The sequence below is a fragment of the Antechinus flavipes genome, chromosome 1 (genome assembly GCF_016432865.1).
Source record: "Antechinus flavipes isolate AdamAnt ecotype Samford, QLD, Australia chromosome 1, AdamAnt_v2, whole genome shotgun sequence".
Taxonomy (NCBI): Eukaryota; Metazoa; Chordata; class Mammalia; order Dasyuromorphia; family Dasyuridae; genus Antechinus; species Antechinus flavipes.
The window spans coordinates 288581154-288608410 of record NC_067398.1 but is presented as its reverse complement, the minus strand read 5'-3'; the positions used below and the strand labels follow the sequence as shown (position 1 = coordinate 288608410).

The 27257-nt window shown below is 35.1% G+C and overlaps 1 protein-coding gene across 1 annotated transcript in view; it reads left to right on the top strand.

Moving 5' to 3' along the window:
- The first annotated feature begins 24719 nt into the window (after window positions 1–24719).
- Window positions 24720–27257, top strand: part of ROR2 (receptor tyrosine kinase like orphan receptor 2) — a 312511-nt gene continuing 309973 nt past the window's right edge. Inside the window, exon 1 of the mRNA XM_051962386.1 lies at window positions 24720–25985. Within this exon, the coding sequence (XP_051818346.1) occupies window positions 25643–25985 (343 nt within the window). The 5' untranslated portion in view covers window positions 24720–25642. The remainder of the gene's footprint in view (window positions 25986–27257) is intronic.

Here is a 27257-nt window from a genome sequence, read left to right as displayed (position 1 = left end):
GATTCTGTCTCCACAATATCACATCTATCGGCACATATAAACACTAACCCAAGATAAGTTTTCATGAATTATTTCCTAAATTATTGAAATTACCTCTTAATATTTTTATGTTCCCAATGTCTTTCATTTCTCCACTCAATCCACCGTATGACTCAGTCATATGTCAGTATTATGTATCTACTATGTGCCAACTATTATCTCTCGCTATCTTTTCTCCTACTCAAATCCTCAAAGCTGGAAAAAATAATGAAATCTTGCTGAATAGATCTACAAATTTATGTTATGCAATCTCATCTGGGCCCTCACTATTATTCTTTTTTTAAAATTAATTAATTAATTAATTAATTTTTTTTGGTTTACAAAACATATGCATGGGTAATTTTTCAGCATTGATCCTTGCAATACCTTCTGTTCCAACTTTTCCCCTCCTCCCCTAGATGGCAGGTAGTCCAGTATATGTTAAATATGTTAAAGTATATGTTAAATCCAATATATGTATGCATACTTATACAGTTATCTTGCTGCACAAGATAAAATTGGATCTAGAAAGAAAGAAAAAAACTGCGAAGGAAAACAAAAATGCAAGCAAGCAACAGAAAGAGTGGAAATGTTATATTGTGGTTCACACTCATTTCCCATAATTCTCTCTGTGTGTGTAACTAATTCTCTTCATTATTGAACAATTGGAACTGATTTGAATCATCTCAATGTTGAGAGCCACATCCATCAGAGTTAATCATCATATAATCTTGTTGTTGCCGGGTATAATGATTTCCTGGTTTTGTTCATTTCACTTATCATCAATTCATGTAAGTCTCTCCAGGCCTCTTTGAAATTATCCTGCTGGTCATTTCTTACAGAACAATAATATTCCATAACATTCATATACCACAATTTATTCAGCCATTCTACAATTGATGGGCATCCATTCAATTTCCAGTTTCTAGTCACTATAAAAAGAGCTGTCAGAAACATTTTTGCACATGTGGGTCCCTTTCTCTTCTTTAAGATCTCCTTGGGATACAAATCTAGTAGCAACACTGCTGAATCCAAGGGTATGCACAGTTTGGCAACTTTTTGACCATAGTTCTAAATTGCTCTCTAGAATGGTTGGATTTATTCACAATTCCACCAACAATGTATCAGTGTCTCAGTTTTCCCATGGGATCCTCCAACATTCATCATCATCTTGTCATCTCAGCCAATCTGACAGCTGTGTAGTGGTATCACAGAATTGTCTTAATTTGAATATCTCTGATCATATGACTTTCATATTTCATAAGAAATAATTTCAATTTCTTCATTTGAAAATTATTCATATCCTTTGACCATTTGTCAATTGGAGAATGGCTTGATTTCTTATAAATTAGAGTCAGTTCTCTATATATATTGGAAATGAGGCTTTAACTGTAAAAATGTTTTCCCAGTTTATTGCTTCCTTTCTAATCTTGTCTCCATTAGTTTTGTTTGTACAAAAACTTTTTAACTTGATATAAAGTTAAAAAGTTAATTATATTTATATATTATAAGTTAATTATATTAATTAATTAATATAATCAAAATTTTCTATTTTGTGATCAATAATGATCTCTAGTTCTCCTTTGGTCACAAATTCCTTTCTCCTCCACAGGTCTATGGAGAATAGAACTACTCTATGTTCTTCTAATTTATTTATAATCTCATTCTTTTTTTTTTTTTTCTTTTCTTTTCTTTTCTTTTCTTTTCTTTTTTAATTTTTATTTAATAATTACTTTATATTGACACTCGTTTCTGTTCCAATTTTTTTTTCCCTCCCTCCCTCCACCCCCTCCCCTAGATGGCAAGCAGTCCTTTATATGTTGGATATGTTGCAGTATATCCTAGATACAATATATGTTTGCAGAACCGAACAGTTCTCTTGTTGCATAGGGAGAATTGGATTCAGAAGGTATAAATAACCCGGGAAGAAAAACAAAAATGCAGATAGTTCACATTCGTTTCCCAGTGTTCTTTCTTTGGGTGTAGCTGCTTTTGTCTGTCATTTATCAATTGAAACTCAGGTCTCTTTGTCAAAGAAATCCCCTTCCATCAAAATATGTCCTCATACAATATCGTTGTCGAAGTGTATAATGATCTCCTGGTTCTGCTCATTTCACTTAGCATCAGTTCATGTAAGTCTCGCCAGTCCTCTCTGTATTCATCCTGCTGGTCATTTCTTACAGAACAATAATATTCCATAACATTCATATACCACAATTTACCCAGCCATTCTCCAATTGATGGGCATCCATTCATTTTCCAGTTTCTAGCCACTACAAACAGGGCTGCTACAAACATTTTGGCACATACAGGTCCCTTTCCCTTCTTTAGTATTTCTTTGGGATATAAGCCCAATAGAAACACTGCTGGATCAAAGGGTATGCACAATTTGATAATTTTTTGGGCATAATTCCAGATTGCTCTCCAGAATGGTTGGATTCGTTCACAACTCCACCAACAATGCAATAGTGTCCCAGTTTTCCCGCATCCCCTCCAACATTCATCATTATTTTTTCCTGTCATCTTAGCCAATCTGACAGGTGTGTAGTGGTATCTCAGAGTTGTCTTAATTTGCATTTCTCTGATCAATAATGATTTGGAACACTCTTTCATATGAGTGGTAATAGTTTCAATTTCATCCTCTGAAAATTGTCTGTTCATATCCTTTGACCATTTATCAATTGGAGAATGGCTTGATTTCTTATAAATTTGAGTCAGTTCTCTATATATTTTGGAAATGAGGCCTTTATCAGAACCTTTAACTGTGAAAATGTTTTCCCAGTTTGTTGCTTCCCTTCTAATCTTGTTTGCATTAGTTTTGTTTGTATAAAAGCTTTTTAACTTGATATAACCAAAATTGTCTATCTGGTGTTCAATTATGATCTCTAGTTCTTCTTTGGTCACAAATTTCTTTCTCCTCCACAAGTCTGAGAGATAAACTATTCTATGTTCCTCTAATTTATTTATAATCTCATTTTTTATGCCTAGGTCATAGACCCATTTTGATCTTATCTTGGTATATGGTGTTAAGTGTGGGTCCATGCCTAATTTCTGCCATACTAATTTCCAATTATCCCAGCAGTTTTTATCAAATAATGAATTCTTTTCCCAGAAGTTAGGGGCTTTGGGTTTGTCAAACACTAGATTGCTATAATTGACTATTCTGTCTTGTGAACCTAGCCTTTTCCACTGATCCACTAATCTATTTCTTAGCCAATACCAAATGGTTTTGGTGACTGCTGCTTTATAATATAATTTTAGATCAGGTACAGCTAGGCCACCTTCATTTGATTTTTTTTTTCATTAATTCCCTTGAGATTCTCGACTTTTTATTGTTCCATATGAATTTTGTTGTTATTTTTTCTAGATCAAGAAAATATTTTCTTGGAAGTCTGATTGGTATAGCACTAAATAAATAGATTAGTTTAGGGAGTATTGTCATCTTTATTATGTTCGCTCGGCCGATCCAAGAGCACTTAATATTTTTCCAATTATTTAAGTCTGACTTTATTTGTGTGGAGACTTTTTTATAATTTTGCTCATATAATTCCTGACTTTCCTTTGGTAGATAGATTCCCAAATATTTTATGGTATCAACAGTTATTCTGAATGGAATTTCTCTTTGTATCTCTTGCTGTTGGGTTTTGTTGGTGATGTATAAAAATGCTGAGGATTTATGGGGATTTATTTTGTAGCCAGCTACTTTGCTAAAATTATGAATTATTTCCAATAGCTTTTTAGTAGAATCTCTGGGGTTCTCTAGGTATACCATCATATCATCTGCAAAGAGTGATAGTTTGGTTTCCTCATTGCCTACTCTAATTCCTTTAATTTCTTTCTCGACTCTTATTGCCGAGGCTAGTGTTTCTAATACGATATTAAATAATAATGGTGATAGTGGGCAACCTTGCTTCACTCCAGATCTTACTGGGAAAGGTTCCAGTTTTTCCCCATTGCATATGATGCTTACTGATGGTTTTAAATATATGCTCCTGACTATTTTAAGGAAAAGTCCATTTATTCTTATGCTCTCAAGTGTTTTTATTAGGAATGGATGTTGGATTTTATCAAATGCTTTTTCTGCATCTATTGAGATGATCATATGGTTTTTATTTGTTTGGTTATTGATATAGTCAATTATGCTAATAGTTTTCCTAATATTGAACCAGCCCTGCATTCCTGGTATAAATCCTACTTGGTCATAGTGTATTATCCTGGTGATGATTTTCTGTAATCTTTTTGCTAATATTTTATTTAAGATTTTAGCATCAATATTCATTAGGGAGATTGGTCTATAATTTTCTTTCTCTGTTTTCAGCCTACCTGGTTTAGGTATCAGTACCATGTCTGTGTCATAAAAGGAGTTTGGTAGGACTCCTTCAATCCCTATTTTTTCAAATAGTTTATATAACATTGGAATTAATTGTTCTTTAAATGTTTGGTAGAATTCACATGTAAATCCATCTGGTCCTGGGGATTTTTTCTTAGGGAGTTGATTGATAGTTTGTTCTATTTCTTTTTCTGAGATGGGACTGTTTAGGATATTTACTTCTTCCTCTGTTAGTTTGGGTAAGCTATATTTTTGGAGGTATTTTTCTATTTCATTTAAGTTGTCGAATTTATTGGCATAAAGTTGGGCAAAGTAACTCCTAATTATTGCTCTAATTTCCTCTTCGTTAGTGGCGAGTTCTCCCTTTTCATTTTTAAGACTAACAATTTGATTTTCCTCTTTCCTTTTTTTAATCAGATTTACTAAGGGTTTGTCTATTTTGTTGGTTTTTTCATAGAACCAACTCTTAGTTTTATTAATCAATTCAATAGTTTTTTTACTTTCAATTTTATTGATCTCACCTTTTATTTTTAGAATTTCAAGTTTAGTGTTTGACTGGGGGTTTTTAATTTGTTCCTTTTCTAGCATTTTTAATTGCAAACCCAATTCATTGATCTTCTCTTTCTCTATTTTATACAAATAGGCCTCTAGAGATATGAAATTTCCCCTTATTACCGCTTTGGCTGCATCCCATACATTTTGGTATGATGTCTCATTATTATCGTTTTCTTGGATGAAGTTATTAATTATGTCTATGATTTGCTGTTTCACCCAATCATTCTTTAGTATGAGATTATTTAGTTTCCAATTATTTTTTGGTCTACTTCCCCCTGGTTTTTTGTTGAATGTAATTTTCATTGCATCGTGGTCTGAAAAGGATGCATTTACTATTTCTGCCTTACTGCATTTGAGTTTGAGGTTTTTATGTCCTAATATATGGTCAATTTTTGTATAGGTTCCATGAACTGCTGAAAAAAAGTGTATTCCTTTCTGTCTCCATTACATTTTCTCCAGAGATCTATCATATCTAACTTTTCTAGTATTCTATTTACCTCTTTGACTTCTTTCTTATTTATTTTGTGGTTTGATTTATCTAATTCTGAGAGTGCAAGGTTGAGATCTCCCACTATTATAGTTTTACTGTCTATTTCTTCTTGCAGCTCTCTTAGTTTCTCTTTTAAGAATTTAGATGCTACCCCACTTGGTGCATATATGTTTAATATAGATAGTGCTTCATTATCCATGCTACCCTTTAGCAAGATATAGTGTCCTTCCTTATCTCTTTTAATTAGGTCAATTTTTGCTTTAGCTTGATCTGAGATCAGGATGGCTACCCCTGCTTTTTTGACTTCACCTGAAGCATAGTAGATTTTGCTCCAACCTTTTACCTTTAACCTGCATGTATCTCCCTGCTTCAGGTGTGTTTCCTGTAAACAACATATTGTAGGATTCTGGCTTTTAATCCATTCTGCTAACCGCTTCCTCTTTATGGGGGAGTTTACCCCATTCACATTTATGGTTAGAATGACCAATTCTGTATTACTTGCCATCTTGTTAACCCCGGTTTATGCTTTTCTCCCTTCTTTCCCCTTTCCCCCCTTCCCAGTATTAAGCTTGTGAGCACCACTTGCTTCTCACAGCCCTCCCTTTTTAGTATCCCTCCCCCCGCCTTAGAGTTCCTCCCCCTATCTTACCCCTTTCCCTCCCAGTTCCCGTATTCCCTTCCGCTTAGCTTATTCCTTCCCTTTTCACTTTTCCCTTCTCACTTTTCAATGAGGTGGGAGAAGTTTTACCATAGATTGAATATGTCTTAAGATTTTTCACTTAAAGCCAATTCTGTAGGCAGTAAGATACCCACTATATTCATCCCCCTCCATTCTTTCTCTCAGATATAATAGGTTTCCTATGCCTCTTCATGAGATGTACTACCCCCACTTTACCCTTTTTCTGATACAATGTCCTTTCCACATCAGTTTCTAGAACAAGGTATACATGTATTCTTTATACATCTATATAGTCAAAATATAGTTCCCAAGATTAATCTTTACCTTTTTAGATTTCTCTTGAGTTCTATATTTGTAGATCAAACTTTTTGTTAAGTTCTGGTTTTTTCATCAGAAATAGATGAAATTCGCTTACTTCGTTGAATGTCCATCTTCTTCCCTGGAAAAAGATGCTCATTCTCGCTGGGTAAGTTATTTTTGGTTGCATACCAAGTTCCTTAGCCTTTCGGAATATCATATTCCAGGCCCTTCGATCTTTTAATGTGGATGCTGCCAGATCCTGGGTGATCCTAATTGTGGTTCCTTGATACTTGAATTGGGTTTTTCTAGCCGCTTGCAATATTTTTTCCTTCATCTGAGGGTTCTGGCATTTGGCCACTATATTCCTTGGTGTTTTGATTTTAGGATCCCTTTCAGTGGGTGATCGATGAATCCTTTCAATGTTTATTTTTTCCTCTGTTCCTATGACTTCTGGGCAGTTCTCTTTGATAATTTCCTGGAAAATAGTGTCCAGGCTCTTTTTTTCATCATGTTTTTCTGGGAGTCCAATGATTCTCAGATTGTCTCTCCTGGATCTGTTTTCCAGGTCTGTTGTCTTCCCCAGAAGGTATTTCACATTTTTCTCCATTGTTTGATTTTTTTGGATTTGCTTGACTGATTCTTCTTGTCTCCTCGAGTCATTCAATTCCACTTGTTCAAGTCTGATTTTCAGTGAAGTGTTCTCTTCACTCACTTTTTTAAAATCTTTTTCTAATTGTCCAATTGAGTTCTTTTGTTCTGTGGAATTTTTTTCCATTTCGCCAATTTTGTTTTCCAGTTCACCAATCCTATTTTTCAAGGATTTTACTTCTTTATCCACTCTCTCTTTAACTTTCTCCAGGCTCTTTTGCCAAGCCTCCCTCTCCTTTTCCCAAACTTCCCTCTCCTTTTGCCAAGCCTCACTCTGCTTTCCCCATTTTTCTTCTAGCTCCCTTGTGAGAGCCTTTTTAATCACTTCTATGAGGTTCATCTGTGCTGAGGAACAGATGGTCTCCTCCTTTGGGGATTCACCTGGGGACTGCCTGTTTTTAGTCTCCTCAGGATTTAGAGTCTGCTCTCTATCTGTGTAGAAGCTGTCAAGGGTTAAAGTCCTCTTCAGCTTCTTGCTCATTCTGTCTATTAATCAGAGACAAACTACCAAAGAAAAACAGAAAAAACTGGAGTCTTTCTTTGGGGGAGGGGTTGGGTATGTTATCGAGCTTCCTCTACAGACTGCAGGGGGCATCAGTGAGGCACTAGCAGGACTGTGCTGCGCCTGCGCTCTGAGATCCCAGAGCGTGCTGAGTCACTGTGGGGGGGGGGGTGAAGGGGGGGACGGCCAGGTCCCGAGAGACTCCAGCTGTTTGGGGTTGTATTCTTCAGCCCCGGTGTTTTTAGCTTCTCTGCTGGGCTGCTGACTTGCTGCTGGAGCAAAGTATCCAAACCTGTAGCGAAGCTCTCCCCGCAGAGACGGCTGCGATCACTCCCCACCCCCTCTCCAGTCTGCTCCCGTGCTCTCACTGCCGCTGCCCTCAGCTTGCGCCCGATCTAAAACTGCCCCAGCCCTCCAGTAAAGACAGACCTTTCTTGGCGGATCTCAAGGATGGCTTCTCTTGGTAACTATATGTGGGTTTTTTTCAGTCAAGCATTGATTCAGAGGCTTGTAATGAAGTGGATAGTGAGAGAAAGCGTGGAGCTTATGCAGCTGTGAGCCTCCTCTCCGCCATCTTAACCGGAAGTCCCTAATCTCATTCTTTATGTATAAATCATGAACCCATTTTGACCTTATCTTGGTATACGATGTTAAGTATAGGTCAATGCCTAGTTTCTGCCATACTAGTTTCCAATTTTCCCAGCAGTTTTTGTCAAATAATGAATTCTTTTCCCCAAAGTTGGGGTCTTTGGGTTTGTCAAACACTAGATTGCTATAGTTATTGACTATTTTGTCCTGTGAACCTAACCTATTCCACTGATCAACTAGTCTATTTCTTAGCCAGTACCAAATGGTTTTGATGACCACTGCTTTATAATATAGTTTTAGACCTGGTACAGCGAGGCCACCCTTCATTTGATTTTTTTTTTCATTAGTTCTCTTGAAATTCTTGCCTTTTTGTTCTTCCAGATGAATTTTGTTGTTATTCACTGTTATTCTTTCAAACTTTTTCATCCCTTCTCAAACCTCTAATGGCATCTTCTTTCCCTAGCTTCTCAAATGAGAACCTTACTTCATATTCCACTAAAGAAAAAAAGTCATTTAGCAAGAGCTTTCTCTTCTCTTCTCCTTCTAAATTCGTGTCTCCCAGATGCCTTTTGCCACCTTTTCCATTGTTAGCTGTTTCATGTAATAAAAGACACTTTTTATTGCCAAAGTAAATCCCTCTAAGAGATAAGTAATTACATTCTATCTTATCTTCTCCAGAAGACTATTCTTTCTATCATTTATACTGTACCACTTATCTTTAATCTCTTCTTGTCTATTCAACTGTTCTTAATGCCTACAGACATGCCAACATCTCTCCCTCTTTGTCATGTTCTTCTGAGATAGTTGTTTCTTAAATTGTCTTTATGCAACCTGTCTTCAAGACCCATCTTTTTTTTTTTTTGTTTGTTTGTTTGTTTTGCAAACAACCACTTTTTTTTTTTTTTTATAACTTTTTATTGACAGAGCCCATGCCTGGGTAATTTTTTTTTTTTACAATATTATCCCTTGCACTCACTTCTGTTTCGACTTTTCCCCTCCCTCCCTTCACCCCTTCCCCCTGATGGCAAGCAGTCCTATACAAGTTAAATATGTTGCAGACATATTTTATCCTAGATAAAATATATGTGTGCAGAAACGAACAGTTCTCTTGTTGCACAGCAAGAATTGGATTCAGAAGGTCAAAATAACCTGGGAAGAAAGCCAAAAATCCAAGCAGTTTACATTCATTTCCCAGTGTTCTTTCTTTGGGTGTAGCTGCTTCTATCCATCCTTGATCAACTGAAACTGAATTAGATCTTCTCTTTGTCAAAGAAATCCACTTCCATCAGAATACATCCTCATACATTATCTTTCTCTGTCATTCTAGCCAATCTGACAGGTGTATAGTGGTATCTCAGAGTTGTCTTAACTTGCATTTCTCTGATTAATAATGACTTGAAGCATATTTTCATATGACTAGAAATAGTTTCAATTTCTTCATCTGAGAATTGTCTGTTCATATCCTTTGACTATTTATCAATTGGAGAATGGCTTGATTTCTTATAAATTAGAGTCAATTCTCTATATATTTTGGAAATGAGGCCTTTATCAGAACCTTTGACTGTAAAAGTGTTTTCCCAGTTTATTGTTTCCCTTCTAATCTTGTCTGCATTAGTTCTGTTTGTACAAAAACTTTTCAATTTGGTATAATCAAAATTTTCTATTTTGTAGTCAATAGTGATCTCTAGTTCTTCTTTGAAGACCCATATGTTTTGCTTGCATAGAAAGAATACTGTCTTTTAATGTTCAAGTTTTTCTTCTCTTCTAAATTGTCTTTAACTTCTATATACTTGAATTCCCAGTTTGTTCTCTCTTTTGTTTCTTTGTGGAGACTTTCCATTTAAGATTGTAATTTTTCTATTTTGCCCATTTGTTTTTGCTGTGCAGACTATTAATTCTACTTTCATAATTCTCATTTCTTTTTTGAACTAATCAGGAACAGTGTTTTGAAGTTTCAAGTTCTCTTAGCATTCCACAGAGTTCAAGTGTTTGAATCATTTTCCTTTGTTTTGCTGTATTCATAGGTGGGTAAACTCATTTAGAAGAAATGCAGGTCACATTTTCTTTATTGTTTTTCTTGTTGATTTATTGCTTTATATCCAAGGTCTTTTGAGTTTTCTTTTTCCTGACAACTTTAGTTATTTTAGTTTCTCCATGCCGCTGGTTGCTTTTCCTATGCTCACTTTATAATGATTGTGGTTTCTCTGTATCTCAAAGTGTCTTAGGATCCTCCTGCACTGAGCAATTCAGTCACCAGCCTAGGGTTCTTCTCCAAGTAACTGGGTCCAGGTAGATGTTGGGTTTTTTCTCTGAAGCTTAGTAGAGTGCTGCAGAGCTCTTGCACACACTGTTCTATCTTGATGATCTGTCCCATTACCTCTGCTCCTCAAGTTTCCTGGCCTGGCACCAGAAATTCGGAACATCATGGCATTGTTTGTCCCAGAACTTCCAGTTTGGCTCTTACATATACACATACATACCAATGCAAACACATGTGTTGCATGTATATGTGCATGTGTGTTTGTAATTATTCAATTGTTTGGTTACAAATATATTGGAATAGTTTGCCATTTTCTTCTCCAGAAGAAGGAGTCCTGTCAAATTCTTTTTGTAACACAAATATGTTGTGGATACCTAAACTAGGAAGAGCCAAAACAGAGTTATTTTTCTAAATAGTGTAAATAGTATTGAAATTAATTTTAAAAATAAAATAAATTAAATTAATTGTTCTTAAAATATTTGGTAGAATTTACTTGTAAAGCTATCTGGCCCAGAGATTTTTGCTTAAGGAATTCATTGATAGCTTATTCCATTTCATTTTCTAAAGTGGGGTTATTTAAGAATTTTTTTTCTTCTTTAGCTAATCTGGGCAATTTATGTTTTCATAAACACTCATCCACTTCAATTAGATTGTCAGATTTATTGACATACATTTGGGGCAAATAATTCTAAATTATTGTTATAATCTCTACTTCATTGCTAGTAAAATCATACACCCACCCCTTTTTTTGATACTGGTAATTTGATTTTCTCCTTTCTTTTTTCTAATCAAATTAGCCAAAAGTGTGTCTATTTTATTGTTTTTTTAACCAACTTTTAGTTTTATTAGTTTAATAGTTTTCTTACTTTCAAGTTTATTAATCTCTCTTTTATTTTCAATGACTATTTTGATATTCAATTAGGTTTTTAAAATTTCTTCTTCTTTCTGGCTTTTTTAGTTACAAGCTAGATTCACGGATTTCCTCTTTCTCTAGTTTATTTATGTGAATAATTAGAGATATAAAATTTCTCCTAAGAATTGCTTTTATTTGTGATGGAAAGTGCTATCCATAGCCAAAGAATTATGGAGACTGAATGTGGATCAAAGCATAGTATTTTCACCTTTTTTGTTGTTGTTGTAATTGTTTTGTTTGCTTGTATTTTTTTTTCTTTCTCATAGTTTTTTTCCCTTTTGATCTGATTTTTTTCTTATACAGCATGATGAAATGGAAATATGTTTAGAAGAATTGCATATGTTTATATCAGCTTGTTTGCTGTCTTGGGGAGGGGTAAAAAAGGAGGAGAGAGACAAAAATTTGAAACACAGGGTTTTGCAAAGGTGAAACTATCTTTGCATGTATTTGAAAAAATAAAATACTAATAAAAAAAAAGAATTGCTTTGGCTGAATCCCATAAGTTTTGGTATACTGTCAATAGTGATATTGTCTTTCTCTTAGATGAAATTTTTGACTGTTTCTATTGATTGTTTGACTCCCTCATTCTTTAGGATTTTTAAATTTAGTATCTAATTAATTTTTGGTTTATTTTTCCATGGTCCTTTATTACATGTAATTTTTATTGTCTCATAATATAAAAAGATACATTTACTATTTCTGCATTTCTGTCGTTCTGCATTTCATTGTGAGGTTTTTATGACCTAATATATGATCAATTTGAATAGGTGCCATATACTGATGAGAAAAAAAGGTATATTTCTTTCTAATCCCATTCATTTTTCTCCAGAGATATATCATATCTAACTTTTCTAAAATTCTAATCACCTCCTTAACTACTCTTTTTTAAAAATTTTGTGGTTACATTTATCTTGTTCTGAGAAGAGGTTGTGATCCTCACTAGTATAGTTTTGCTGTCTATTTTTTCCTATAATGAACTTAACTTATCCTCTAGAATCTGGATGCTATGCTATTTGGTGCAAATATGTTTAGTATTAATATTATTTCATTGTTTATGGTACCCTTTAGCAAGATGTAATTTCCCTCTTTTAATTAGGTCAATTTTTGCTTTGTCTTTGTCAGATATCAGGACTGCTACCACTGCCTTTTTTTTGTTTTGCAATTTCAGTTAAAACATAATTTACCTTTATTCTTATTATATCTCTCTGCTTCAAATATATTTTTTATGAACAATATGCTGTACAATTCTGGCTTTTAATCCACTGTACTATCTGATTTTATTTTATGGGAGAATTCATCCCATTCACATTGACTATGTTTTTTTTCTTCATTCGATTTTTCCCCATTTATATTTTACTCTTTCCTTTCACCCTTTCTCTCCTCACCAGTGTTTTACTTCTGACCTTCACCTCCCCTCAATCTGTCCTCCCTTTTTATCAACCTCTCTTTTTCTTTCCCCTTTCATTGCCTCTTCTGCCCTCCTTTCTATCAGCCTTTCCTATTCCCTCTTCTTTTTATTTTCCCCTCTTAATTCCCTATAGAGTAAGATAAATTTCTATACCCAACTAAGTGTGTCTGTAATTCCCTCTTTAAACCAAATGTGATGAGAGTAAGATTCAAACATTGCTCCCCTCTCCCTTCTTTCCTTGTACTGTACTAGGTCTTTTAGGTCTCTTCACATAATGTAAATTGCTTTATTCTACCTCTCTCTTTCTTCTTTCAATATAATCCTTTTTTCCCTCCCCCCTAAGTTTTTTTTTAATATCATCACATCAAAATCAAATTATACCCACATTCTCTATGATTTATTCCTTCTAACTGCCCTAATAGAGATATAATGCTCAAAAATTACAAGTACTCTCTTCCCATGGTGCTATAGAAATAGTTTAATCTTATTGAATAGCATATTTACTTTTCCCCTTTTCCAATTATCCTTTTTATGTTTCTCTTGAATCTTGTATATGAAGATCAAATTTAAGGTTTAGTTCTGATTTTTCATCAGGAAAGTTTGAGAGTCCTCTATTTCACTGAAAATTCATCTTTTTCCCCTGAAAGAATTGCTGGGGTCAAAAGTGTTCATGTTGGGTTGGCCTGGTCTAGTCATGCTTGTACTGGGGTTCACATTTCTCTAACCAGAGATGATTTAGAGCTTTTAAAAATGTTTCTATAGATAGCTTTGATTTCTTCATTTGCAAATTGATTCTTCATATCCTGTGACCATTTATCAATTGAAAAATGGCTTGTATTCTTAAAAGTTTGACTCAGTTCCTCTATATATCTGAGAAATGACACCTTTATCACTTGCTGTAAATAGTGTTTCCCAGCATTCTGCTTTCCTTCTAATCTTTTTTTTTTCTGAGACAATTGAGACTAAGTGACTTGCCCAGGGCCACACAGCTAGGAAGTGTTAAGTGTCTGAGACCAGATTTGAACTCAGATCCTCCTGACTTCAGGGCTGGTGCTTATCCACTGTGCCACTTAGCTGTCCCTTTCCTTCTAATCTTGATTGCATTGATTTTGTTTGCACAAAAGCTTTTTTATTTACTATATTAAAACTATCTATTAGCATTTTGCAGTTCTATTGTTTGATCATGAATTTACCCTCTCCCATAGGTATGACAGAAAGATTATCCCTTGCTCGTCTAATTTGTTTATGATGTTATCCTTTATATTGAAATCACATACCCATTTTGATCTTATGGTGTGATCACATGGTATATGGTATGAGATGTTAGTCCATAACTAGTTTCTGCCACACTGTTTTAAAGTTTTCCCAGCAGTTTTTGTCAAGTAATGAGTTTTTGCCCCCAAATCTTGGGTTTTTGTTTTTCTCATATATTATGATTATTAGATATAATGTAATATTGTAATGTTTGCAGGTAGAGTCCCAAATATTTTATATTGTCTATTGTTATTTTAGATGGAACTTCTCTTTTCATCTCCTGCTTCTGAACTTTGTTGGTGATATATACAAATGCTGATGATTTATGTGGGTTTATTTTGTATCCTGTAACTTTTTGTATTCTGTTCATTGTTTCAAGTAGTTTTTTAGTTGCATTTCTAGGATTCTCTAAGTATACCATGATATCCTCCATAAAAAGTGATAGTTTTATTTCTTCATTGCCTGTTTTAATTCCTTCAATTTCTTTTTTTTTTCTTATTGCTATATTTAACATTTCTAGTACAGTAGGCTAATAGGGATGATAATGGCATCCTTGCTTTACTGTGATCTTACTGGAAAGGCTTCTAGTTTATGTTACAGATAATGTTTGCTAGTGGTTTTGGATAAATGCTATTTATTTTAATTACTTTATTTTAAAAATTAATTTAATTAATAAAATACTACTTAATTTAATCCTATAGTCTGTAGTGTTTTTTCTGGGATGAGTATTAGATTTTGTCAGAGGCCTTTTCTGCATCTATTGAGATAATCATATGATTCTCTTGGAGTTATTTTTATATGGTCAATTATATTGATAATTTCCCCAACATTGAAACATTCCTGTTTTCCTGGTATAAATTCTACCTGGTCACAGTGTATGATCCTTGTGAACTCTTGCCTATACTAGCAATTTAACTTTTTTTTTTCTTTGTAAAATCAAATTCACCAATGCTTTTATTTATTTTATTAATTTTTTTTTCATAAAAGCAACTTCTAGTTTTATTTAGTAGTTCAATGCTTTTCTTACTTTCAATTTTAATTTCTTTGTTGATTTTCAGAATTTTCCATTTGGTTTTTGATTGGGGATTTTTAATTTCTTCTTTTGTTAAGTTTTTTATTAGTTCCATACCCAATTCATTGATCTCCTCTTTCTCCATTTTACTGATGTAACTAATTTAGACATATAAATTTCCCCTTAAGTATCTTTTTGATTGCATCCCATAAAATTTGGTATGTTGTCTCATTGTTGCCATTTTCTTTGATGAAATTATTTATTGTTTCTATGATTTGTTCTTTGATCCATTTAAATTTTTAAATTTTTAGGATTATTTAATTTCCAATTAATTTTTATTTTACCTTTCCATTGCCCTTTATTGAATGTAATTTATGTTACATTATGCTTTTCTGCATTGGTTGTTAAGTTATCATTTCTTAATAACTCAGTTAATTTTGTGTAGGTGCCATATCCTGCTTAGAAAAAAGCATGTTCCTTTCTATTCCCATCTATCATATCTAAATTTTTCATAATTTTGTTCACTTCTTTACCTTCTTTCTTGTTTATTTGTTAGTTTGCTTCATATAGTACTGAGAGAGGAGAGTTGCAATTTCTTGCTTATAATATAGTTTTGTTGTTCATTTATTTACCTCCTTCAAAAATGTAGATGCTATATGGTGCATACATATTTATTATTGATTTTGCTTCATTGTCTATTATACCTTTATGCAAAATATAGTTTCTTTATCTCATTTTTTTGCTTTTGTTTTGAGATAATGATTGTTACTTTTGCTTTTCTGTGTGTTTCTCTGTGCTTCAAATGTGTTTCTTGTAATTAACATACTGTAGTATCCTGGTCTTTAATCCATTCTATTTGCTTTCATTTTATGGGTGAGTTCATCCCATTCCCCATATTAGTTATGATAATTAACTATTTCCCTCCATGCTATTTCCTCTTATTTATTTTCCCTTGCTCTTATCTCTACCTTGTCTTCCTTTTCAAGTGTTTTACTTCTGATTATCACCTCACTCAATCTGCCCCTACTTTTACCAATCCCACAACTTTTCTCTTATTCCTGTACCTTTTTGCATCCTTAAAGGGTAAAATAAAGTGAGTTCATATGCTGTTCCCTTTTGGGACCAATTTTGATGAGAACAAGGTTTAAATTTTGCTTGCCAACCCTTCCCCAACATTTTCCTCTCTATCATAGTAAGTCTTTTATTCCTCTTTTATGTGAGATAACTTACCCCATTTTATGCCCTCCCTTTTTCTTCCTTCTGCAGTCTATTTTTTCACCCTTAATTTTGTTTCTTATGATATTATCCCATCAAAATCACCTTCTAACTATCTATCCTTTATGTATATATACTCCTTCTAATTGCCCTTATAGTAATAAAAATTTTAAGATTTACAAGTAATGTCTTGCCAAATAGCATTATAAACAGTTTGACCTTATTGAATCTCATGTTTTTTTCTTTTTTGTTTCTTTCTCTCTCTCTTTCTTTTTTTCCCTCGAGTCTTATATTTGCAGATTAAATTTTTTATTCAACTCTGGTTTTAGGAATTTTAGGAATTAATGAAATGCTTGAAAGTTTTATATTTCATTAAATGTACATTTCTCCCCTGAAAGAATATATTGAGATTTGCTGGGGAGGTGATTGTTGGCTGTAGTCCTAACTCCAGAATATCATATTTGAAAACTTCTGTGTTTATTTTTTTTAATGTGAAAGTTGCCAAATTCACCAAACGATATTTATTTTTCCCTGTTTTTTAAATTAAAGCTTTTTATTTTCAAAACATATGCATGGATAATTTTTCAACATTTACTATTGCAAAATCTTGTATTCCAAATTTTCCCCTTCTTCCCCTATCCCCTTTCTTAGATGGCAAGTAATCCAATATATGTTAAACATGTTAAATTATATGTTAAATCCAACATATGTATACATATTTATACAATTATCTTGCTGCACAAGAAAAATCAGATCAAAAAAATGAGAAAAAAAAACAAAATGCAAGCAAACAACAACAAAGAATGAAAATGCTATGTTGTGGTCCACACTCAGTACCCACAGTCCTTTCTCTGGGTGTAGATGGCTCTCTTCATCACAAGATCATTGGAACTGGCCTCAGTCATCTCATTGTTAGAAAGAGTCATGTTCATCAGAATTGATCATTGCATAATCTTGTTGTTGCCATGTCTAATGATCTCCTGATTCACATAAGTCTCTCCAGCCCTCTCTAAAATCTTGCTGATTGTTTCTTATAGAACAATAATATCCATAGCATTCATATACCATAACTTATTCTGCCATTCTCCAACTGATGGGCATCAATTCAGTGGCAATTCTTACCATTACAAAAAGGGCTGCTGTAGAGGGCTAAAACTCTAAAAAGGTGTGCTTGAATCTAAGACAGCAGAGCATTTAAGGCTAATTACCAACTCGATATGAGATAATAGTTCTATATACATATATTTAGATAATATGGTGATGTGATGGCTCTCCTCACAATTTGCTTGCTGAATGTGTTGTGATGAGGTAATTGAAGGCAAGGATTGGAGAGCAGAGGGAGAGGGTCAGAGTTACTCTGCAGCAGCACAATCAGGGGAGAGACTTCAGACTCTAGATTCCAGAGTCCAGGCTTCATCTTTAATGGGCAGAGTGGCAGCTTGCCTGCCTCCTTCACTTCTCCTCCTAAAGACCAAGAACTTTATTTGATCCTCACTCTGACTGATCCTGAGGCCCTCCCAGAGAGCTAGCCAGGACTTTATAGGCTGCCACAAACATTACCAAACAATATTTAAATAGTTTCTTTTTGGATGCTTGCAAAAATTTCTCCTTGATTTGTGAACTCTAGCATTTGGCTAGGATGTTCCTGGAAGTTTTCATTTTGGGATCTCTTTCAGGCAATTGATGCATTCTTTTAATTTCTATCTTTTCCTTTGGTTTTAGCATAGCAGAACAGTTTTCCCTGATACTTTCTTGAAAGGTGTTATCCAGGATTTTTTTCCCTTTACTTATTATCCTGCTTTCAGGTAGTTCAGTAATTCTTAAATTATCTCTTCTTTTCCAGATCAGTTGTTTTTTATAATGAGAAATTTTACATTTTCCTTTATCTTGATGTTGTTTTATTGTATCTTGATGTCTTATTGAATCTTGCTTCTACTTGCTCAATTCTAATTTTTAAGTAATTATTTTCTTCAGTGAGCAAAAGCTATATATCACTGTATATCCTTTTACATTTGGGCAATTCTATTTTTTAGGGAGTTATTTTCTTGGGTGAATTTTTATTTATCTTTTTCCACATTATTGACTCTTCTTGAAAGATTCTCTTGCATTACTCTCATTTCTTTTCCTATTTTTTTTCTACGTCTCTAATTTGCCTTTTAAAATTCTTTTTAAAGTTCTTCTAGGAGTTTTTTATTTGTTTTTGAGAGTGGTGTAATAAGGGTAAGGGGACAAGTCCAAATTACATTTTTTCTTTGAAGCTTCATATACAGCCAATTTGATACTGTTGTCTTTGTCTAAGTTGTACTTTGATCTTTCTTGTCACCATATCTTTGAAGCTTCATATATAGCCATTTCAATACTGTTGTCCTTGTCTAAGTTTGTATTTTAAACCTCCTTGTCACCATAATTATTTTCTATAATCAAGTTCTTTTTTGTGCTGGGGCTCTAGAGTCTTTGCTTTTGCTTTTACTCATTTTCCATACCTAATTGCATGCTTATGCTAGAAGGAAGGCTTCCCTTCTGGCTTTTACTTGGAGATGGGACCTCCCTATTAACCTCCCCTAAGTGTTGGTTTTTTGCTGCTGGATTGCTATGGTTCTGTTGGCAGGGGGTGGGGGGGAAGAGGGGGCAGGAGGGAGGGGAAGAAATAGCAAAGGGAACTTTGTCATTGACCTTCCCCAGGTATAAGGGCTTGCTGCTGGGTTTACTAAGGAAAAAATTTTCTCTGCTAGAGAGTCCAAGGGAGCAAGCATGGTCTTGTTGCTCACATGGTCTTCTTCTTGGACAATCCTGGGGCAGGACCTCACTATTGGTTAGAAATGGGTTTTAGGCCTAGCTGGTAGTCTGTGCGGGAGGTAGGACTGTTGGGATTAGGCCTTGTTGTGCTACACAGTCTGCTGGCTTACCTAGAAGGCTGCTAACTTGCAGGAGAGTGGGGTCTCACAGGTAGATTGCCCCAGGCTTGGAGCCTTGTTGCAGACCTCCTACTGTGAGGCTAGAGACTGCTGCTGCCCTGGGACCTCCCCTTCTACCCCAGGGAAACAGAACTTTCCTGCTGTGCTGATAATCTGTTTTTCTGCTTCTAGATCAATTTCAAGGCACTTTTTATGTTTTGAGAAGGATTTCAGGAAATTTCTTTCTCATTTTGCTATCTTTGCACTAGAGGTCCTGGATGCATCTTCTATGAAAAGATTCTAGGACATAAATCCATCACATAGTGATATGTGACTGTCACAGTGTAAGAAGCAATAAATATAAAGTAAGTTGTATTGGGCAGTACCCACATTGATAAGATTATGATTTTATCCATATATTAAAGGATAGGTCTGTACAAAAGTGTTAGTTAAGTATTATGTGGAGATGAACCTCCATATCATTACATGCATACCATTGGATCTGAAATTTTAGCAGGTTCAACTAAACTGGGAAAATTTAAAAACAGGCTATTTCTGCTGTCTGAACACTACCTTAGTATTCTAATACATCATAGAGAAGCTTATCACCAGAAGTTTGGAAACTAGGTGATAAATTTTTTGACTAGGTAATACATCAAACAAGTGATATTGTATATCCATTGATATAATAAAGGATGTAAGGCAGAAATTCCTTTTCACTGCTCTTTCCTTTCTACTCTTATCCCTACCCTATGTTGCTTCCACTCCACTCTAAACAGTCCATTAACTCTTACTGCTCTATCTTTTATGGAGTCCTACTTATTTTTTAAACACTTCTTTACATCTAATTTTTAAAAATTCTTCTTGCTTCCTTCCATTAACTGAAGTTGGATTTTCTTCTGACTTTGAGAGCTTAGAGATATAACAATTCTGAACAATTTAACATGCATGTAATAAATGCTTTCTGTCTCAGAACAGATGATTAAATCCTAAAGTCTTCCTCCTCCCAAAATAATATTGATAAAAATAATGTATGTACTCACAGCTGGAGCTGACCAAAATACATTTAGAAATCTGTTCTGGAGGAGACACAATTTTTTGAAGGGGGATTGAAGAGAAGAAAGGGAAGAGGGACTTGTTTAGGCTCACATAACTAATAAGTAGCAAGTGTTCCAGGCATGATTTGGACTCAGTTCCTCCAGAACTCCAGGGCCAATGCTCCTACTACCCCAGGAGACACAATTCTTAAGGGTACTTAGAAAATTTTAAGATACTTTGATTAAAAGACAATTTCAAAAGAATGAAAAATATTGTTCTGATATTTATGACTTGTAAACTGTGGAAAATCACAATTTTAGATGAATCAAATTTTGAGGTCACTTAAAAGTCAATGAAAAGAACCACTCAAAGAGAATAGATTATTTATGCTTGTCTTTTTATTCTGTGCAGACAGCTATGTCTTTCCGTAATATATATATACTTAAAACACTGGAGGCTTTCCTGTGGATTTGTGCATGTGTGTTTAATAATTTAGATTGTAGTAGATTGGGCTATTTGTTTTCATGCTTTCTCATTACATGATTGGCGATCATCTTTTTACAAATTATATCTGTCTTTTATGCTACTTTTGACACTCAAGTTATCATTGATAATATATTGAATTCTATTTATGCTCACCATATATTTGGTCTCTGAAATTCTATATTTTTGTCAATAATGTATATAAAGATATGTTATCTTTACATTTTTACAATTTTATGACACTCTGCAGAATGTAAATGAATTGATATTACTTACTATAGAATGTATATATGTATATAAATTTACACACGCGTGAATAACTAAAGCCTTTTCTTTTCTATTGTTCTTTGTTTTTGAGAAGTTACTTCCTTTCCTTAAGAAATATGAATTTGTATTTAGAATTCAAGTGAGAAAAGTTATAAATAATTTTTAAAAAAGATTTAGGATTCTTACAGAATAGCTTTACAGAACAGCTAAAGGCCAAGTTGAAGGTTCTTGCTAAACAATTTGAGAGTCAGAAATCCCAAGGAAGATTCATGTCTAGATCCCTTAGCTAGTATCTTGTAATAATAATTTTTTTTCATTTCATTTAAAAAACCAGTCTCCTTTTCTTTCTCTTACAATATCATCATAGATATGTCTACCGGGACTTCAAAGATGTCATAACAACTAATATCATAGATAGAACTTTTTATATCACCCTTGTTAGCTAACTCTAAGCAAATAAGAAAAATATTCTACGTTCACACTCTCATTGCTCTCAAAGAATTATTGAACTCAGAAAATCCAAAGTGTTTGTGTGGAATGGAGAGATAAGGTGAAGAACTTACAGGAATGTTTAAATTCTTTTTCTCTATTTTCTCTTTTTTATTATTATTTCTATGTCTCTGTGACCTAAATAAGTACGGTGTATGCTAGCCAATATTTACTTAAATTTTAGATACATTTACTTAACTAGGGATGAAGATAAACATCTTGTTTAATGTTATCAATATTTAGATGATTAAATGCTGCCAGCTCAGTAATCTGAAATTTGAGTGTCTAATGGATGATTCCTCTTGGAACCAAGGAAACTGAAAATGTTCCATTCTAATCTAATCTAAAATTGGCACCCATTTCTCAATACTCCCCAACTTATAACAGAACCTATAAAAACTGTATATCTTTACTAATTCTTTAGGCCTTCTACCGCGAGCTTTCTCTCTTTCCCTTCTCATGGTGGAATTGCTCATTCTCATGAGAATTTATTAACAAACAGCCACTTTTCTGCTTTTTGTTTTGGGAAGTCTCTGAGTTGTCATTTTTGGATAAGGATTTTGTCCCTCATATGTTGATCTAGAAATAGAGTCAGCAGAAAAAATTTTGCTCTTCACCAATCACCATTGGAACCTTTAAAAAAGGAGGGCAATTCTCTAACATATATAGAGGAGGGAAATATATACAGAAAAGGAAAACTAGGAAGTTGTTTTTGAACCTGCCATTCTATTGCAACCCAGAAAAGGACAAGGCTATTAACTAATTAATGAGGTCCTGAATAGTGTTTTGGACAGAGAGAAACTAAAGAATTTATCTCCCAGAAAAGCAGGGAGAAGGCCATGATAAGAGATCAGGTAAGCTTCATGGTCCCACTCTCTGGGGAGGTCATACAATCTCAGATACAAGTTATGTCAAACTTCTGAGGTCCACCCTCTGTAGAGGTCTCAAGCAGTCTCACCTTGTCATGCCCTGTCAGAAATCCCTGTCATGTCCTTAAGGTTAAATTTTTCCTATAAAATTTACTCATGGGCCATCCCAAGGCTTCCTTTAGATCAATCCACCATGGCACTTTGCCCTCTCAGTGTCTTTCTCCATGCCACATAATATCTCCCCTAACTCCACTATGCTTTTCAACCCCACTTCTCTTTCTAACAGCTGGTTAATGCCTTTAGAGGCTAAATCTCTTTCAGGATTTAGCCTGCTATGTAAAGCCATGCCCCGATCTTATGGATGCCCCCTTTTTCATAGGTAATTGTGAGTTCCACTGAGGAACTTGTCTTTCATATCTTTCCCACTCTATTTCATATTTACCATTCCTAGTATCTAAGTCTCCCTTCATTTTCTCTGTAATCTCTTTCCTAAATAAATCTACCTTTTGCCAAAGAGATGGTCATTGTGAACTCTTTACTTGACTGAATGCCTCCCAACTTTTGGTGTCTATTATCATCTGATGTCTACATCAACCATATCATTTTGGTCCTCAAACCATATAAACAGCCTAGATGTAGATTTGGAGATCCACAATGTCCAATGCCAGAGTCTAGTGAGTTGTAAAATACATCCTTCAATAAACCTCTTTCACATGTATAAGTCTTATACATAGATTTTTTTCTCCCTTCTTTAGTGTAGATAGGGGCTGACCACACATTTCCTCATTTGAAATGGCATTTGCTGCCAAATGAAAGAATTGAAATGTATAAGAGAAATTAATCGATTTCCCTTTCTCATTTTAAATTTCTCAAACTCAAGAGTCCTCATTTCAGTTCCTTTAGTGAATGATACTAATTTAATAGGTGCTCAAATTCAATATCAAATATATGTAAAATCATCTATAGTCACAGAGGTAATAAGTATCAGAGGCTGGATTGAGAAGTCTTTTACTTTAAATCAATCAAGTGTCAAGCATTTATTAAGTGCTTACAATATGCTAGGTATAATTCTAGGTGCTAAGAACATAAATATTTGACAGTCCCTGCACTAGGATAACCTACAGAGGAATAAGAAAATACCTTTTGAAAACCATTTTTTTCTGTTGCAGAAAATCCAGTCAAAAGGCTTTCCTTATTCATGTGTCAAGGGAAACAAAAACAATTCAGTGCTTAAAATCAGACAGGAGAGCCCCTAATTTTCAAGGCATTTTATCTTTCTGGAAGTAGATTCCCTAGTTTCTTTTCAGCATGTGTAGTTGACAGAATGCACAGGCACTTAGAATGGAATTCCTATTGGTCTTTCCCCCCATTACATATGTCTCTTAAAAATTTGGTTATATCATAAATTTAAATTACCAATTGCTAATTTTGAATATCTTTTTTGAGCATCATACCTTCCATTTAGGAAGAGTTGGGTAGTGGATCTAAGTACATAGAAGGCTTAGGAGTCTTTTCCCAGATTTGAGAATGGAGACCTCCCCATGACCAACAGGCACAAAATCTACATTTCTAACACAAATGACCAGATAGACCGATGTCAGACACTAGAGCACTAATGATAACGAAGTTTTCTGAGAATGTTGCCTAAATAAAAATATGGACCATTTCCAAGTGTAAGATGTCATGTTGCCTGGTAATCATGTTTTTTTTAAACGAATAAACCACTTGAACTATTTTAATTTTTTTTTTTTTGGCGCAGTGAATTTATCAGTGTGGGAAGCCACTAGTGGAGAATTGCCTCACCGATGTAGTTTGACACCTTATCTATGTTAAATTAATTATCTGAAATAAAAAGAAACTGAGGTACAAAGTTTCCAAACAAACAAATAATCTTACAGGCTTGCCCACTCTATAGTCAATATGTATTAGAGGAATAACTTGAACCAAGGTCTTCTACATTGCAAAGCTGGCACTTACTACATCAGGCTGCCTCTAAAGGTGCCTAAATATTGTAATTTAAAAAACCATTTTTTTTTGGTAAAATAAAAGAAAAAGAATTCTTTTTCCCTTGTCCTTCATAAGGCAAGTTCTTTAGAGTCCTCTGTGTTTTTTAAAGAAAGAATAAGCAAGGAAACATGCTGTTTGAATTGCCTTCAATTTTTTCCCCCTCACAGCTGAAGTAAATTACTTTTGCATGCTTTGTAGCTTTTTCAGAGAACAAACATAGTTTTCTTCCTTTAGTGGGTATAATTATTCAATTCATTTTTAATGATAAAACTAAAAATCAAAGCAAAGGATCAGATTTTCAGGGATGTTCACTCTGAATTTACTGTTACTCTGTAATTACTTCCAATATTTTGTGGACTATTGGTTACTGCACACTAGGAAGGGAAAAGCAACTGATTAAAGGAGGTAAATCTATGAAGTTTTAATGGATCAATGATTTTTCTCCTTTCACTTTTTACTTTTTCAATTAGTTTCTCACTGTTTCTTTCGTAGTTCGGCCTCATAAGTACACCTTAATCTTAGTAAATTAAAAAAAAACTATTTTGATTTTATTTTCATTTGGTTTCGTGTTTCTAAACAAAAAAATTCAAAACAACATCATCAATTTCTCCAAGTTATTCCTGTTTTCTTCTGGAAGCCTTGGTGAAGATTGAAAGATGTAACCCTTTTCCTGTAGCAATTCTTTGTTTTCTTTGGGTAAATCCCGGTTTGGAGGGGCGAGCCATTTCCATCTCATAATATATGTCGAAGGGCAATATTTTTGCTTTTAAAATACCGAGCACTCAGTGCTAACCGGCAGGGCACAAGATGTAGGAGGAAACTGCTTTCAAAAAAAAAAAAAAATGGATAAGCACCAAATTTGCGTCCCTTCCCCCAAAATTTCTCCTACTTGTACAAATGACCGGATTAGAAAGAGTCTTTTCTAAATACCTTATCTCCGGTCCCCTTAATATTTCATATAAGGTTCTAAGGTCTTTCATGCCTTAGACCGGGCGCACGGCAGAGGGCGCGGCATGCAGGATTTTCTTTCCCCCTTTCTCTATAGCGGTGTATGAGGGTGAGTTCTCAATCCATCCCTCCCCTTCTCCTGTGAGATTTTTCACCTCCCTGGTGTCTCTTCTGCAATACTCAATTCTGGACGGAGCTGTGGTGAGGTCGTTGGAGTTGAAAGAGTCTCATCTGGGAACTGGGAATTTGGGAGGACTGTTTGGGGAGGATGCATTAGAGAGAAATTGAAGAAAACTTTCTTTGAAAACAACCAAATTTGAAAGAACAAGAGGGGGGAAAAAGCGATTGGTGGAGGTCCTGGAACAAACTCAACGAGAGCCAGCCGTCACCGCATAAACCAATGAAGTAGAAAACAGCAACCGAAAAAAAAATTACACAACGCAGTCTTTACTTGCCAAACAACTTCATCCGCATCATGAATAGCAACAAAACAGCTTTGGAGCATACTACTGTAACAACTTCAGCAGCCAAAAGCAGGAGCAAGTTGAAGAGACAAGGCACTCCTTTGTGTGATTGGAGTGAGGGTGGAGACGCCCCGGCAGCAGCCGGTGCCCCGGGTTCTGCAGAGCTGGGCAGGATCCCCGCCAAGAGTTCGCTGGTAGCCCCAGGCAGGCAGCCGGAGCGGGGGGAGCCGCTACACAGCATGGCCCGCGCTGGAGAGGCCCAGGGCTTTGAGAAGTTATTGCCTCAGTTGGCGGCTTTTTACGCCATGGCATTTTTGGTGGCTTTTCCGCCACTTCAAATGCCTGGGGCCGCAGGTAAGAAGGACTCTCCCCTCCACTCTGGTCCAGTTCCTCGGTATATCTGGCACGTTTCTTTCTCTCCCTTTGTATATACCACTGTGTTGAGGAGCCAGTAGCCCTACGATGTTGATGCATTGCTCAGCGCTATTAATATTAGAAATCCTTTAAAATGTTACAAAGCTCTTTCGGTTTGCCCTAAAGAGCCTGTTTAATGTTTTAAATTGTTTTATCCCCTCGGGAGAACGAGGTTGAGGGAGGGAGGAGGCGTAGCAGTTTGCCTGAAAGGCGAAAAAGGAGGGGGCCTTTTTCAAGCTTCCTATAAGAAACATGGCCGGCACTCTTGTCAAAATGTGTGCTAGAAGTAGGGTAAGAGTGAATCCAGACTTTTCCAGTGCATCTCCAACACGTTTCTTGTATTTCTACCTACAGACCGGGATTTGGGTAAAGCTTCTTGCTTTCCCTGTCCCTGCCCCGCGCTCCTCTTTCCCTTCCTAACTCGGTTATTATTCTTAGAAAGGATTCTTTAGATTGTTTTGCCTGTTGGTAAGACGGCAGTGAGGGGGGAGGAGTTTGTGATCTAGGCACTGATGAGGGTTTAATTAAGGCATGGTTTCAGATGGTCTTCCCGGGTGGCGGATTTGGTGCCAGAAAGAACTAAAATTGGAATAAGGATACTTGAATTCGAATCTAGACTTTGAGCGAGTTCTCTAGACCTCTCTTTTTCTCCGTATAAGAACAATGGTGGTGTCGCTCAAGTACCTTCCTTCTCTTAATCCTATATTTGCTTGAATGGAAATAGATCTGGGAAAGATTTTTGGAATCAACAACTTTAAGACCTGGCTCTGTAAATGCCCAGGTTATTATTATTATTTTTAAAAGAACTAAATAATCTATAATAACCCAGAACTATAATAATCCAGAACATCAAAATCCATTGATGCCCTTGGAGCTCTCACTTCCAGCAGGGTACGAAGTGGGGGCAATAGTCTATGGACCCATTTCTCCCCAGAAGAGAAGCGAAAGCGACGAGCTGTGGTTTGTGGTAAAAGACTTGCTAAATTTTCAAATTTTATTACCTCAGTCATGATGTAAATTGAACCTCTCGGAACTGAACCTGGTTTACATTGACTTTCTCTCAAAATCTAGGGAGAATGGAGTAAAGAAAGGCCTAAATCTCGGGTCCTAGCTCTAGAAAGCATGCTATGATTCTGCCTGAGGTATTTTCCTTTGTAAACTGGGAGTCTAAAGAGGCTATTTTTTATTTATTTATTTTTAATAGGAGTGAGA